This window comes from Aethalodelphis obliquidens, unplaced genomic scaffold, assembly GCF_003676395.1.
Source record: "Aethalodelphis obliquidens isolate GAN/ISIS:26980383/991018 unplaced genomic scaffold, ASM367639v1 scaffold30, whole genome shotgun sequence".
NCBI classification, from domain to species: Eukaryota; Metazoa; Chordata; class Mammalia; order Artiodactyla; family Delphinidae; genus Aethalodelphis; species Aethalodelphis obliquidens.
In genome coordinates this window covers 13,647,509-13,662,932 of record NW_020837974.1, presented here as the reverse complement: position 1 = coordinate 13,662,932, position 15,424 = coordinate 13,647,509, and the positions used below count along the sequence as shown (strand labels likewise).

Below are 15,424 nucleotides of genomic sequence, written 5' to 3'. Positions count from 1 at the left end.
GTGTCTGGTGCCTAGGCACTGTTACTAAATTCTGCAGAATTACTGTTGTTCTTCCTAGACAGACAATCACACTGCCCTCTGAATGGTGATAAGCTTGTCTTCATTTCTGAGGTCGTATTTCTCACTTTCATTTCGCATCGTGATATTGGCCAGCACGTTGAGAACAATATTGAATGAAAATGAGAGCAAGCACCCAGGGTCTCGCTTATCTGAATGGGGATTGCTCCCTGTATGAGGATATCTGTTCTTGTCTTAAGATCAATCACTCTTAATTTTAAGGAAGTATTGTTCTTTTCCCAGTACTAAAACGTCCTGAAGGGATATTATATTTAACTCAGCTTCTTTGCAATATCCATAGAGATGACCACTTTTTAATTCTATCTATTGATTTGATTTAATGTATTAATTGAGTTTTCCTAATATTAAGTTGTACTCAACTCCTGGAATAACCTGTACTTGGCTATGGTACACTATGCTTTTAGTGTATTTTTTTTTTAGTTTTTTTTTTTTTTTTTTTTGATGTGGACCATTTTTAAAATCTTTATTGAATTTGTTACAACATTGCTTCTGGGTTTGTTTGTTTTCTTTATGTTTTGGCCACAAGGCAGGTGGGATCTTAGCTCCCGGACCAGGGGTCGAACCCACACCCTCTGCATTGGAAGGTGAAGTCTTAACCACTGGACCTCCAGGGAAGTCCCGTATTTTATTTATTTATTTTTTTTATTTTTTTATTTTTTATTTTTTTTTTGCGGTACGCGGGCCTCTCACCGTTGTGACTTCTCCCGTTGCGGAGCACAGGCTCCGGACGCGCAGGCTCAGCGGCCATGGCTCACGGGCCCAGCCGCTCCGCGGCATGTGGGATCTTCCCGGACCGGGGCACGAACCCGCGTCCCCTAGCATCGGCAGGCGGACTCTCAACCACTGCGCCACCAGGGAAGCCCTGCCCTAGTTTATTTTAAATGAGATTTTCCAGCTTAGGCTTTAGGATTTCTGCCTGTATCCATAAATGAGGTTTGCCAGTTGTTTTCCTTTTGTGTATTTTGGTATCAGAGTTTTAATGACACTTCCTCTTTCTCTTCATCCTGGAATAGTTTATATGACATGAGGAGTATCTTTTTTTCAAAAATATGAAAAAACTCAGATGTGATTTTTCCTATTTGAGAAGCTTTTCAGGTTTTATTAAAAATTACTTTTCTACTTATTAAATCTCATTCCATTACTTTTCTACCTGGTAAATTATTCTTTGTCAATAAAAGCACTAGTTTCAAAACAATTTTTAAAATATTAGCGTTAAGTTATACAAAAAAATGTTTCATGATTTTTATTTCTTCTGTATTCATTGCTACATATCTTTTCTCAGTTGTAATTTTGATTCTTTCTAAATTTGATATGCCAATAATTTATATATTTTGTAGGGTTTTTTTTTTTTGAAGAATTGGCTCTTTTCTTTTTAGTACAATAATTACCATATCTATTTATTTATTCCCCAATTAATTAATTCTTCCCCTACCCCAATTTTATTATATCCTTACCCCTATTATCTTTATGTCTAACTTCTTTTCTAAATGTTTCTTTGAATGTTTTCTTTCCTTCCCCCCCCACCGCCATCTTTTAAAATGATGAAATTACTTTTAATGCTTTGCATTTACCTCTGAGGACAGCTTTGATTAATACCTACGTAGTTGAGACATGTAATGTTCTTACTGCCATTTTCTCTAAAAATTACCTCAAAATTGTACAGTAAGTTCCCTATGAATATATGGGATATATATGAATATAATATAATATATGATATATAATATATAAATATAATGAATATTATATGAATATAAATATATTATATGAATATAATATATGAACGAGTTCCATCCCAAGAGCTTGTTCGTAAGTCCAATTTGTTCTTAAGTCCAACAAAGTTAGCCTGGGTACCCAACTAACACAATCAGCTATATAGTACCATACTGTAATTGGTTTATAATAATTTTCACACAAATAATATATAAAAAACAAACAAAAAATAAAGAAAACATTTCTAATCTTACAGTAGAGTACCTTGAAAAGTACAGTAGTACAGTACAACAGCTGGCGTACAGGGGCTGGTATCAAGTGAACAGGCAAGAAGAGTTACTGACTGGAGGAGAGAGAGGAGGTGGGAGATGGTAGAGCCTTAAGGATCGTCAGCAATAGGAGATGGAGGGCAAGCTGCAATTTCTCTCACACCTGACACTGATGGCACAGTTCTGGTTCCTTGCTGGATTCAATTCTATCTACCATCTTGAAAAACGATCCAGTGATGTCTGGGTAGTAGCTCTTTTTTCTCATCATAGATGACATGGTAGCACTGGATTGCATGCTGAATGGCTGCTGCAACCTTCGTGTACCGTTCTATGTTCGGGTCCTGTGCCTCAAAAACTAACAGTGCCTCCTCAAATAAAGAAAATTGTACTGCCATTTCCTGCATCATGAATCTTTTCAGTTCTTCAGTTATTTCTTCTTCCTCTTGTCTGTCTCTTCGTCCTTTCTCTGGGCCTCCAATTCCGTCAGGTCTTCATTAGTAAGCTCCTTGTGTTGCATAGCAAGGAGTTCAATGAAGTCGTCCTCTTGCAGAGCTAGCTTCAAATAAAGATACTGTACTACAGTACTCTATACAGTACTGTACAGTAAAGTACACAAAAGCACAACCACTTGTAGAGGATGCACGCACGTGACAATGCATGCTAGACATGTGAACTAACTTATGTGATTGGGCATGTGAATGCACGTTTGCATCTTTGAAAGTTTGAAACTTGAAGGTTCATATGTAGGGGACTTGCTGTATTCTTCATTGGTTAGGAGAATGTTTTTCAGTTCCAGAGAGGTTTAGGGATTTCTGCTTAAGTGTTTACTATGAAGTTCTACTTTCTTTGGGTTTGAGTAGGAAAATGTAGCCTGCTCATTTCAGCTCTGGAGAATTAGTTGATGTTCTCTCTGTTATCTTGCATGTAATCCTACATTTATAAATGTTTCACAGATGTTTTGAGAGGTGTAGCCTTTGTTTGCCACAGCATTCGGTATTGCAGTTGTATTACTTAAATTATCATCTTTAAAGACAACACAGCCAAAAGGAAAGGGCAAATGCAGAGTCAAGATCAACCAGGGTTCAAATCTGGATTTTGTTACAATTAATGACGTAATCTTATACAGGTGACCTAATAAGGGAACCTCCTCTATGCCTTAGTAAAATGGGGACGTCAATCTCTATCTTTCACTGTTGTCGTGAGAAGTAAATATGGCCCCTTAGGTAAAATATCTCAGCAGGGTGTTTGACCCGCAGCTTGCCCTAATAAATGGCAACCGTTATTAATTGTTGTCCACCTGATCTGCTACTGACTGATAGTATATCAAAATCTTTTCTCTCTCTGCTCAGGAAAATCTCTTGTTATTGTACGTTTGAGTATTCTCATGTTTTTCCCCCTTGTGAAATTCAAGTCTCCAATTTCTGTCTTTCATCTCTATCATCTTCTCTTTAATCATTTCATTTCTGTCTTATTTCCCTCTGTCTTTATTTAGAATAACTTAGGGCTATAGGTTATTCCTATAATTGTGTCTGCTGCTGCTGCAATGGCTACTTTTATTACTGCTACTGCAATTGTTCCCCTCCCCCCACATACTATGACATCATATTTTCCAAATAGCACTTATGTTTGCTTACATAAAATTAATATACTAATACACTACTTTTAAGTAACAGACAAAGGAGTAGACCAAGTAGAAGTGTATGAGTAGCAAGTTCATAATGTGCAGATTTTGGCTTTCCCAGTACACAGTGACCCCTCTTTTCTGCCCTTCTCAGCTCGTGCACCCTCCCCTCCCTGTTTGTCATATTATGTGCAGGCACTACTGTACTAATATATTTTGGACCTCATAACACATACGCAAAAGTGAAAAGATAAGTATGGAGCTTGTGATGCTTTTCCTGGCACCACGGTGAGCGTTCTTGAGCGTCCCTTGCCTTGCCCCCACCTTGGAGACTCCTGTCCTAGACCATATCGAATTTCTCTGCTTTGGGCCTTTGTAACACTTCCCCTTTTATAGTCGACACACACCCGTGATGCCTTGTTTTTCTCTCTTCCCAGCTGAACTCTGATTTCCTAGATGACCGTGCTGACGTCCTCCACATTCATGCAGCATCCCCACACCTAGCACAGTGGCTCTCACATAGTGGGTTTGGGTACCTATCTGTTGGCTTGACTTAGAAGTTGTGGTTTTCTGCCAGTGGATCCCAAGTAGACCTTGACTTTGCTAGAGCATTGTTGGTGTCCTCACATTTTCTCCTCACTGAAGCCGGGTCCCTCCTCCTTCCATTCATGTCTCGGCCTCTTGCCTTTCACCTCATCCTCATATGTCTGTACAACGTCTTGTTTGCACAGGGCTGTTTTCATCTGTCATGGTGAGAATACAAGCAGGTGTTCCTTAAGCTTTCTTCTCTTTCTAATAGTGAGTGACTTTTGGGAGTAAATCTTTCTTTGGGTGTTCAGGATAATGTTTCTCTTTTCTTTTGGACTAATCCCATTTTTTTCCCTTCGTTTTCAATTCTTAACGTGGAGACCTGGGTCTCAGCAATGGCCAACCATCAGCATGGTTGGGTGTCAGTGACCACGTTCTTTTCCCACTTGAGTTTCAGAATATCCAGTTATGGGGTAGAAGTGTGCAGTACCTTGTGCAGTTTCTAGTGGCTAGTAAGTATTCAGTAAAAGAATACTGGACAGAGTTCGTTATTCTGCTTCCACTTGCCACTTCTGTAAATCTGAGAATTATGGTGAAAGAATCATGATCAAGAAGCATCATATTGGGCTTCCCTGGTGGCGCAGTGGTTGAGAATCTGCCTGCTAATGCAGGGGACAAGGGTTCGAGCCCTGGTCTGGGAAGATCCCACATGCCACGGAGCAACTAGACCCGTGAGCCACAGCTACTGAGCCTGCGCGTCTGGAACCTGTGCTCCGCAACAAGAGAGGCCGTGATAGTGAGAGTCCCACGCACCGCGATGAAGAGTGGCCCCCGCTTGCCACAACTGGAGAAAGCCCTCGCACAGAAATGAAGACCCAACACAGCAAAAATTAATTAATTAATTAATTAATAAACTCCTACCCCCAACATCTAATAAAAAAAAAAAAAGAATTACTAGGAGGTCGAGTTAATAGGACATAGTGACTTCTAAAAAAAAAAAAAAAGAAGCATCATATTAAAAAATGATAACTCCCAACACTTATTACACTCTGGGTTCCTACTGTCTCTGCCCTGCTTAGGGCATGGAGACTGGAGCCTGCAGCGTGATGCTGGCCAGTGCTGGAACTTCTACTCTTGTGATATGCTGGGGTTGTAGCTACAAATGGAGGTTGAAAGGGAGGTACCAGGGAAAGAGAGAAAAGGGATGACAAGAGACGAGGACAAGGTGCCAGACTTCCTAGCAGCCCAGGCACACACGCTTGGGACCTGGTTGCCTGGGTTTCTAGGTTTGCAGAGTCTGGGTCTCTGAGCTTGGGGGGGACTGGGTATGAGGCTCATGCCTCTTCCTACCACTTTTTGGCAGGTGCTGCAGCTCCTTTCCAAGAGTGCAGCCTGCACAGACCACCAGTTTTATTTCTCCATCTGCTTCACCGAGGCTGTGGTTGATAAACATTTCCCCAGGTTTTTTTCAAGTGGTTGATGGGTGGCCTCAGCTTTTAGAACTTCTGTGATTTTTTGGTCTTTTTCTAGTTGCATGGACTCTTTAACGGCAAGTTGAGTGAAGACACATTAGAAATTATCTTCATTCTTTTTTTTACTTGATACATTTATACTGCAGTATGATTATCAGAGTAGCGTTAACTAACACCTCTATCATGTCACATAATTATTTTCTTCTAATATTGGGAACAATTAAGATCTATTCTCTCAGCAAGTTTAATGTTTATAATACAGTTTTGTTGGCTACAATCACTTAGTGTGTGTTAGATCTCCAGGACTTATTTCTCCACTAGTTGGAAGTTTGTACCCTTAAACGACATCATCCAACTCATTAACCAAAAAGACCCGAACAATCTGATTTAAATATGGACAGAACAAAATAGATTTTTTTTTCCAAAGAAGACATCCGGATGGCCAACAGGCCCATGAAAAGGTGCTCAGTATCTGTTCTTCTTCATCCTGAAGTCGAGGTTTTTCTGTAGTCACAGCATCCATTTTCTCATAACTCATTCCCTAATGTATTTCAGATCAGAAACTGTTAAGTCAAAACTATTCTCTGAAGTTTAGAAATGACCTTGCAGCCGTTGGAGTAGAAGGCGGATTTGGTGCTAGTAAGATGCATGGTCTGTCTTGTCTTGACAGTTTCTCGTCCACACGGATCCCTGAGGGAGACGTGTGCATAAGAGCAGTAGGAATAAGAAATAAAGTGCTCCTTTATATTCACCCTTATTCATGGCCTGTATCCCCATGTAGAAAATAAGAGAGGAGGCAGGATGGCTGGGCTTACTCAGAGCAGACCAGGCTTGGATGAACCTATAGCATTGATGAGAAACACTACCAGGGTGTGAGCCCCAGCTGTGAGCACAATCTTTGCACACCTCCTGAGAGCCAGCTCTGTGGACTAGCTGCTGCTCCTCTTTGGAGGAGAAGTGAGAGTGCGTAGTGGCAGTGCTAGGAGGCGCCACCAGCCTCCACCAACCCCCCCTTCACCACCACTACCGCTCGACTTTCTCGTTCTACCGTGGTCAATTGCTATTTCCCACTCAGAGGTAAAGTGGAAGTAAAAACATCTTTTCTGTTACTCTGGGTTATATAATAGATGTAAAAGCTCTGCTTAATGTTCAGCTCTCATGGGAAACGGGCTTCCCGGGATGCTGAAGGCAGGTGCACTGCTTGGGGTTGTCCGGGCCTTGATGATGCTTTGACCGACAGGTTGAGGATGGGGCGCTTCAGGAACTAGGAGGACTTGCTGTATGTAAAATTCTGTGAGCAGAGCAGAGGTTGGAGGGACTGTGCTAGTCCTTTCAGAAGAATGGCCAGGCCGGGTTGCTGCACAGAGTCAAGCCTCTCGGATCTAGGAAGACTGTCCCTTGTGTCACCAGCCACTGCGAGGTCTATTATTAGGGACTCTGAACCATGAGAAGCCTTGCATCTATTCCTGTTCTAGGTGTAAATGTTGATTTCCCCAGATTTCTGTGGTCTTGGCTCGATGACTCAAGACCTTAGAATGAAGGTAGAGGTGTGTTCAGAAAAGAGTTAACACAACAGGCTATCCTTTGAAAGTCCTGCTTGCAAGGTTAGCCCTCTGCTGGTGTCTGGGAGATTGGATTTGGGGAGCGTCCCCGTCATTCCTAAAAGAAACAAGTGGCTCACTGTACCTAAACTGTACGTACAATATGGTTTATGTTTAAGCACCTGCTTTCCTCCTGGGAGTCTTGACTTTTAGTCCATGCCAGGGACAGATTGCCTACCTGACCAGCCCCCAATAAATACCTTGGACAACGGGACTCTAATGAGCTGTCCTGGTGGACGGGATTTCGCCTATGTTGCCACTGCTCATTGCTGGCGGAATTAAGCATGTCCTCTTGACTCCACTGGGAGAGAATTCTGGAAACTTGTGCCTGGTTTCCTCCAGACTTCACCCCAGTCACCTTTTCTCTTTGATAATTGTGCTTTCTAATCTTTCATGGTAATAAATCGTAGCTGTGAGTAGGACTATATGCTGAATCCTGGGAATCTCTTAGTGAGCTGTTGAACTTGGGGGTGGGTCGTGAGATGCCTCCAATATAGAGCCCGGTGATCCAGGGTGTGACCCCTCTAATATGTATCCCACCCGAAGAGCTGTAGACCCCTTCCAACCAAGGCGCTGCTCCTGAGCCCCTTTTCTGTAAAACTTCAGGTGCTGCTATTGGGACAAGGCTTGGTTTTGGCCCCCCCCACTCACCCAGGTCCAGTCATCATCCTTACAATGTCCCTTTCTCAGCCTTCATCCTACTGGGTCCCCTGTAGCATTCAACACTACTGGAGGCTAACTGCCAGCCCCTTACTGAATCTTGGTGTCCCCTGTTATCTAGGGCACCCCTCTCATGCTTGGTTCTCCTCTCAAACTCTTCCTTTCCAGTGCCTTTCTCCTGCCTCTTACCTAGACTGTAACAGCATATCAAAATGGCACCCTTAAGTCTCTATTTTACTTTCTTTTATTAAAAATTTTTTTTATTATTATTTTTTGGCTGCGCCACGTGGCACGCGGTATCTTAGTTCCCCGACCAGAGATCCAACCTATGCCCCGTGCATTGGGAGCGTGAAGTCTTAACCACTGGACCACCAAGGAAGTCCCATAAGTCTCAATTTTAGGCTCTAACTCACAGGAACAGTGCAAAAAGTGCCAAGTCTCCCAAGAGCCCATTGTTCTTCCCTACCTTGATGTGTTAGTTAGCTCGGGCTGCGGTAATAAAACGGCACAGCCTGGGTGGCTTAAACAACAGAAATTTATTCCTCTCAGTTCCAGGGGCTGGGAATCCAAGATCAAGGTCCTGACAGGGTTGGTTTCTGGTGGGAGCTCACTCTTTGGCTTGCAGATGGCCACCCTCTCGCTGTGTCCTCACATGGTCTTTCCTCTGTGCTTGCACTCCTGGTGTCTCTTCCACTCCTTATAAGGACACCAGTCATATTGGATTAGGGCCCCACCCTTATGACCTCATTTAACCTTAATTACCTCCTTCAAGTCTTTGTCAACAAATACAGTCACACTTGGAGGTGGGGGAGTTAGGGCTTCAGCAGGTGAATCTGGGCATAGTTCAGTCCCTAACACTTTATGAGAGGTTGAAGCATTAGGCAAAAGAATTTCACTGGATGGTGTTGGTGGTGGGTGATGCTCTTACTCCCCACTTGGACCCTTTCCACCGACTCTGCCTCGAGGACCAGCAGTGCTTATCTCATCCTGTTCTCCTCCCATAGGAACACTCGATCCAGCGTGAAGGGAGGGTGGTTGCTGTTCCAGCCACCCTCCATCCTTCCTGGGGGCCCCACGTTGTTCAGGGTGCTCACCTCATCTCCCCTTTCAGCTCATTAGAACCTTCCCTCCACTGAGGGCTCACTGCCGAGCCATTGAGAATTTCCTAATTGGAGCCTTTGCTCCCAGCTTGGTGCTGCCCTAGATCGGTGCTTCTAGGTAAGTCCCAGCTCCCACTTGATTCTGTCCCAGGTTTCGGACTACAACCTCCCGGAAGTAAGCCTGTGTCTATTCATCTCTTTCTTGCCCCACCGTACATCGCCCGCTCTTCTGCTCCTTTGTAGGTATGCTTCTGGAATTGAGTCAGTTGATTTGAGCGGAGTCTCAGGCAGACGTTTCTTCTTGCTCCTAATCCGTCTCCTCATTACCCTTCTGAGCCCACCATTTTTTCTGTCTATGCCTCTTTCCTTCCTTTTATTTTGCAGGGATTTTTACTGTTATTTTAGCTCTTGGTGAAAGTTTCAGCTGTTGGTCTTAATGAATGTTGTGCAGTCCTGGCCCTCCCTCGGCTTCCTGCCCTCGTTCAAGTTCATTACTCTGACTTCCATAGCAGTGGGAAGCAATCAGACGCAGTCCCGGGCAGGTTAGCTTCCCGTGTGGCTTGCTAAGCGGATCATGATATTTGGGCTTGTGGAGGGGGGACTGAGGCCCCGTAGGCGTGAATTTCATTCTTTCACTCTGCACTCACTTGCCTGTTCAAGATTCGTAAAACAATTTAACCAAGTAAAGTTTTTTGCATTCGGAATCTGCTGCATTCTGTGAAAGGTTGGGGAGTCTGGGAAGATACCCACTTTGTTTTTAGGGGACTGTGAATCCGGAATGCCAGCCTCATGTCATGCTGCTAGACCTGCACAGGCCTCATTCGTCAGACCAATTCTTTTTGGTGGAAGAGGATGCCTGGAGGGTTGTATGTGAGATACCTGGGTCCTCAGAGTATTGACCATCCAAGGAGAATTACTGAGAGCCTCACTGCAGGCAGAATGGCAGTTTGGGGAACAAATAGCTTTCAGGCAGTGGTCATTTGCATTAAATGCCCCTAAAGGCCATCCTCCCAAATTCCTACTAAATTTCTTCCCAAAGGCCCAGATAGGAAAACATATTAAACTCTCAAACTTTGAAGAGAGATATGAACCTGGGCCAGGAATTATGCTGGGGCCTCTGACATGGAGGGAGGCTTTGCGATGCGGGGGTTAGCATCAGGGGTTCCAAGCTGATCCCTTTGCTGGTGCCTACTGGCTGCCTAGCTTTGACCTAGCTCCGTTTAACCTCTTCTTGCCAAAATTTTCTCAAGGGCAAAATGTGGAAGGGCGAAACCTATTCATAGCGTTGGGATAGAATCAAACAGTAATATGTGTAAGGCCTTGAGTTCAGTGTCCGGCATATCGCAAATGTTAAATCAGTATTTCCTATTACTTATTGTCATTCTTTTAAATGCTTAAGAAAGACCTCCAGCAGCTGACCTGAGACCCAAGAGAGCAACTTAGATTTCAGTTTGCCTCTGTGTGCCAGGCAGCCGTAGCACTCCCCAGCCAGGGAACGCTGGGATCAGGGGGAATGGTGTTCTGACAGAGCCACACATCGCCCGGCCTCCTGAGAGACAGCAAAAGCGTAGGCAGACTGCTGAGTTTGGAATCCCAGCTCTGCTCCCCTGTGTGAGCTTCTGCAAGTTACGGAACCTCTCTGTGCTTCGGTTTTCTCATCTGTAAAATGGGCCGCTGGCAGCCTTAAATGAACTAGGGTGTGGCGATTTCTTTAAATGATGCCACGGCATGGTGACTGCTCAGTATGTTAGATGTCAAGGTCATCATCAGACTTCCCAGACCTTGCCTCGGCCTGGGGCTGGTTTCTGTTCAAGGGGCTTAGGGAGAAACTGGTCTCCGAGATTGTATTCATCTCAGTTCTCCTGGAATGGATGCAGGGAGAGGGTGGGGACATGGGGGCCAGACTTCTGGGAACAGCACTGATAGCTTGTGGGGTGTACCCAGTCTTATTTGTCCTTCAAACTAGGATCTGCTGAAGACAGGTTTTCCTCACTCTAAATCTGAATAGAACCTTTGTACTGCGGGCAGGTCTGATGTCGAGCTGTGTATGTGAAAGGAGGAGTCTTTGTGTACTGAAGGTCTGCAGAAAATGTGCAATGCACACACATACTCAGGAGCCAGGGCTGAGAAGATGCCAAGAGAGACAGAGATAGGTGAGGGGGCCCCACCCTGACTGTTTCTCCAACTATGGGCCTGCAGGAATCTCCCTTGGCTCAATGATAGTTTAAAAAAAAAAGGGGGGGGGGTTGGGGGAGAATCACATTCTGACCAATAACAGACCTGAAGTTCCAAATGTCATCTGCTTAACAGCTAGAAGCAGACCCTCCTGTGAGCCAGACCTCTCCTCCAAGTAGCAGAAAGGCTCTACCAAGCCACCCGTGCACCAGCGCTACAGCTGGCACTGCCATGGGGTCCTGAGCACTGCCCCCCAACCCGAGCACTTCCCCTCTGGCCAAGGCTCTGAGTAGAGAATAAGCTGCTCCCTTCACTGCGGCCAGGATGTAGTTTGAAGCGTCATTTCCGCTCGTGAGCTTTGGGTTTGCTGTTCAGAGCCAAGGGCACCGTCCGTGAACGCTCCCTGATGACTTTGACCAGAGTTCCGTGTGGACCCTTGAAATGCGCCAGTTCCACGTGCTGCTCTCCCATCACCAGGGGTGGCGGGGGAGGTTTTGGAGGGGTAGGTGGTCTCTCCCCTCCTACCTGGAAGGTAGATTGTTTAAAGACAGCCTCATGCTGAGAAGCAGGTGTTTTGCTAAGTCCTGTGGACCCCCAACCCCATCCCATTGGACTACCAGGGAACAGTGGTGCCTACGGCACTATGGGCGGGAGCTGGTGTGGCCCAGCTGGTGGACATATTTTTGTTAAGGTCTCGTGAGGTCTCTTTTTTTATTTTTGCACCTTTATTGGAGTATAATTGCTTTACAGTGGTGTGCTAGTTTCTGCTTTATAACCAAGTGAATCAGTTATACATATACATATGTTCCCATATCTCTTCCCTCTTGTGTCTCCCTCCCTCCCACCCTCCCTATTCCACCCCTCTAGGTGGTCACAAAGCACCGAGCTGATCTCCCTGTGCTATGCGGCTGCTTCCCACTAGCTATCTACCTTACATTTGGTAGTGTATATATGTCCATGCCACTCTCTCACTTCGTCCCAGCTTACCCTTCCCCCTCCCTGTGTCCTCAAGTCCATTCTCCAGTAGGTCTGTGTCTTTATTCCTGTCTTACCCCTAGGTTCTTCATGACATTTTTTTTTCTTAGATTCCATATATATGTGTTAGCATATGGTATTTGTTTTTCTCTTTCTGACTTATTCACTCTGTATGACAGACTCTAGGTCTATCCATCTCATTACAAATAGCTCAATTTCGTTTCTTTTTATGGCTGAGTAATATTCCATTGTATATATGTGCCACATCTTCTTTATCCATTCATCTGATGATGAACACTTAGGTTGTTTCCATCTCCGCACACCCTCGAGCTTCTGACCTTTTATGAACTGTTGGACCTCACCTGGGTGACAGACACTTGGGATGACGCCCACTGCTAATAGACCAACATCCCAGAGAGAGGGCCCCGGAAGGAGAGCCGTAGTACCTGGGACATTATCTAGTCCAGTGTTTCTTGAACTACTTCCTCTTCGTCCTCTTCCTCTTCCTCTTGTCCTGTTCCTCCTTCTTGTTCTGCCACTCCCCCACTCAGGTGCCTAAGAAACTTGTTTCCCTAGTTGCCCTAACCCCATGGCATTTTATTATAATTGGACAGATATACTGTATGAATATATGTTTATACACTGTGACGTTAGGAGGGCCACAGACCATAATATCTAAGTTATTTTTGGTCCCCTAAGAATCACTTTCCGTCTCACGGAAGGTGATGCTCTCTCTCTTGAGAATGCACCCTCTAGCCTGAGACTTTTTGGCCATCCAGAACCAGCTTTGACTAGTGGGAGTGGCTTGGGGTGAGCTGGGGGTTAGCGCATGTATATAACAAGCGCGGTTGTCCGAGCCTCATGGTTCTCGCTCAGTATGAATGCCAGCAAGACTGGGCCATTCTCATCTTCCTCCAGCTGCCACCTTTCCACTTTCACAAATACTGGATGACTTATCTTTGGGCAAACATCTTGGTCTGCATTTAAGATCATTTCCTTGCTTTGTCTTTTTCTTTAAAGGTGAAGTTGTTAGGTACAAAAGAACCAGAATGTTACAGCATCTTGAACACTGCTAGTCAATATCTGGGTGAATATACCCAGAGACGCGTCAGAGAGTCCATCTCTCATCTGCATCTCTGCCAGCACTGAGCAGTATTCTTTTTTATAAGTATTTGCTCATTTGAAAGGCAAGATGCTAACTCATTGTCGCTTGAATTAGCCATCTTATGACCAGCCAAGGGGAAATTTTGGATCCTTTCATCTTGCTGACAGGTGAGAGATACATCAATTTCTTCTCAGTAGTCCATCCTACTGACTTGTCATGCTTCCCCTGTCCTCTGGGAAGTTTTATCTACACTGGGATCTGTTCCTGGACTGTCTGTTCTGAATTATTGACGTCTTGATCATGACGTCTGCTTGACTTTTGGAAATAGGTTTCCAATGAAGGTTCTTGGAAGGCGATTGCACTCCAGGAGTGGATTGATGTGTCTGCACTTTGGCAAACATGTATGCAGACACCTGGACTGTTCTCCTGCCTGGGGCCAAGATGTGGTGAGCTCTTGGAGACACCCTCCTGAGCCGTCCTAAGGGTGCAGAATGCCACACTGATGCGTCACTGAGGCTCAGACAATACCCTGAAGGTCTAATTTTGTCTAATTTGGCTCAAGTTCACCTTTGGTCAGTGTCAGCTCTAGTATGAAAGATCCAATGCATGTTGAACTGAGCAAAGGAAAAAAAAAAAGCAAGAGACGTCAGTCATTCTCTAAGTGCATACGGAGCGCCCACCATGGTGTCAGATATAAAGAAGTTTCAGGCTGGGTCCCTGGCCTTGCAGAGCTCACAGTCCACGTGGGAGATAGGTGTGCAAATTAGGGGCTGAGATATAGGGTGATCTGTTCTAAATAGATGCACACTAAATTAGTAGAAGGGACAGAAGGAAGTGCCCAACTCTGTCTAGTGAGATGAGGAAGGGTCAGGAAAAATACAAAAAGAGAACATGATGTTTAAGCTCCATTGTATAGAACAAGTTAGAGATCACCAGGTAGACAAATGGGGAAGGGCATCCCGGATGGAGGGAACAGCATGTACAGAGGCATGGAGCTCTGAAAGAGCATGGCATTTTGTGCAGAGGTAGGAAGCAAAGTGTGTCAAAAGGAATAGCGGGACTTGAATACCATCCCGAGGTGGTTTCCTTATTTTTGGTCAAAGATGCCTTTGAAGTGTATAAAGCACGGTCAGATATGCTTTGGGGAAAAAAGCACGGTCACATATGCTTTGGGGAAGTAAACTGAACTGTCAGGAAGAGAGTGTGGAGGTGAGAGTATGAGGGCAAAAGCCATTTTACTAGTAACATTGTAATTATAACTAGGAACATTCATTCTTGGAAGCATTTTCCCACCACAGTCTTTTTGGAAATGGACTAGCAATTGGATTAACAAAAAAGGTAGAGCAGCCACAGGTATTTAAGAAGTGAAATCAGCAAGACTTGATGACTAAATTTATGTGTGATTGGCAAGGATGAAGGAAGAGATAGGGATGAAGATGTGATTTCTCTCCTGTACAGCTGGGCAATTTGGGGTCCAGGTACAGCAGGTGTGAAGCCGTGGCCATTTAAGCGGGAGGTGTTGGTTGGGCATTTAGACACAAATACTGGCAAATGATTAGGAATATGAGGTATCAGAGGTACTCACAGTTGCGAATTTCTTGTATTTCTTTTGGTATTTTAAGAATGAAGCCCAATTTTCAGAAATGGTTTCAGCTCTTCATTGACTGAGGTCATGCCGTGGAGAAAAGCATGGAGATGTTTATTTCATTGGGTACAGTAGGTCAATTTCAGCTACTTTTCAACTCGTATTTATATCTTCTCCTTCCAGGGGATGGTCAGGTGGATTTTGATGAATTCATGACAATCCTTGGCCCCAAACTGGTGTCTTCAGAAGGTCGCGATGGTTTTCTTGGAAACACGATAGATAGCATATTCTGGCAGGTGAGTAAGAATTTTTTGAAAAATTAAGTTTGACAGCAAACATGTGTCTGGGACTAACATTTGACTGTGAATTCTTGAGCTTCTGTTCAGCACGTGAAGCTCCCTTCTGGGCTTGAGTGACATACGTTCCTTGAACTGGACATCTAAGTTGAGATCCGTACTAGGTCCCCTGAACAAAGAATCAAAACTACACTCATTTAAGGCTCGGAAGAGTGAAATATCTCCCTATTTTCCCTCATATCAAAACTA

General features: G+C 44.5%; 1 protein-coding gene across 2 annotated transcripts in view; it reads left to right on the top strand.

Annotated features, from left to right (window-relative positions):
* CALN1 (calneuron 1) overlaps positions 1 to 15,424 on the top strand; it is a 433,822-nt gene that overhangs the window by 253,766 nt on the left and 164,632 nt on the right. For both annotated transcript variants that reach the window (XM_027126215.1, XM_027126214.1), the window contains exon 4: positions 15,063 to 15,175. In XM_027126215.1, coding sequence (XP_026982016.1) covers positions 15,063 to 15,175 — 113 coding nt within the window. The remainder of the gene's footprint in view (positions 1 to 15,062; positions 15,176 to 15,424) is intronic.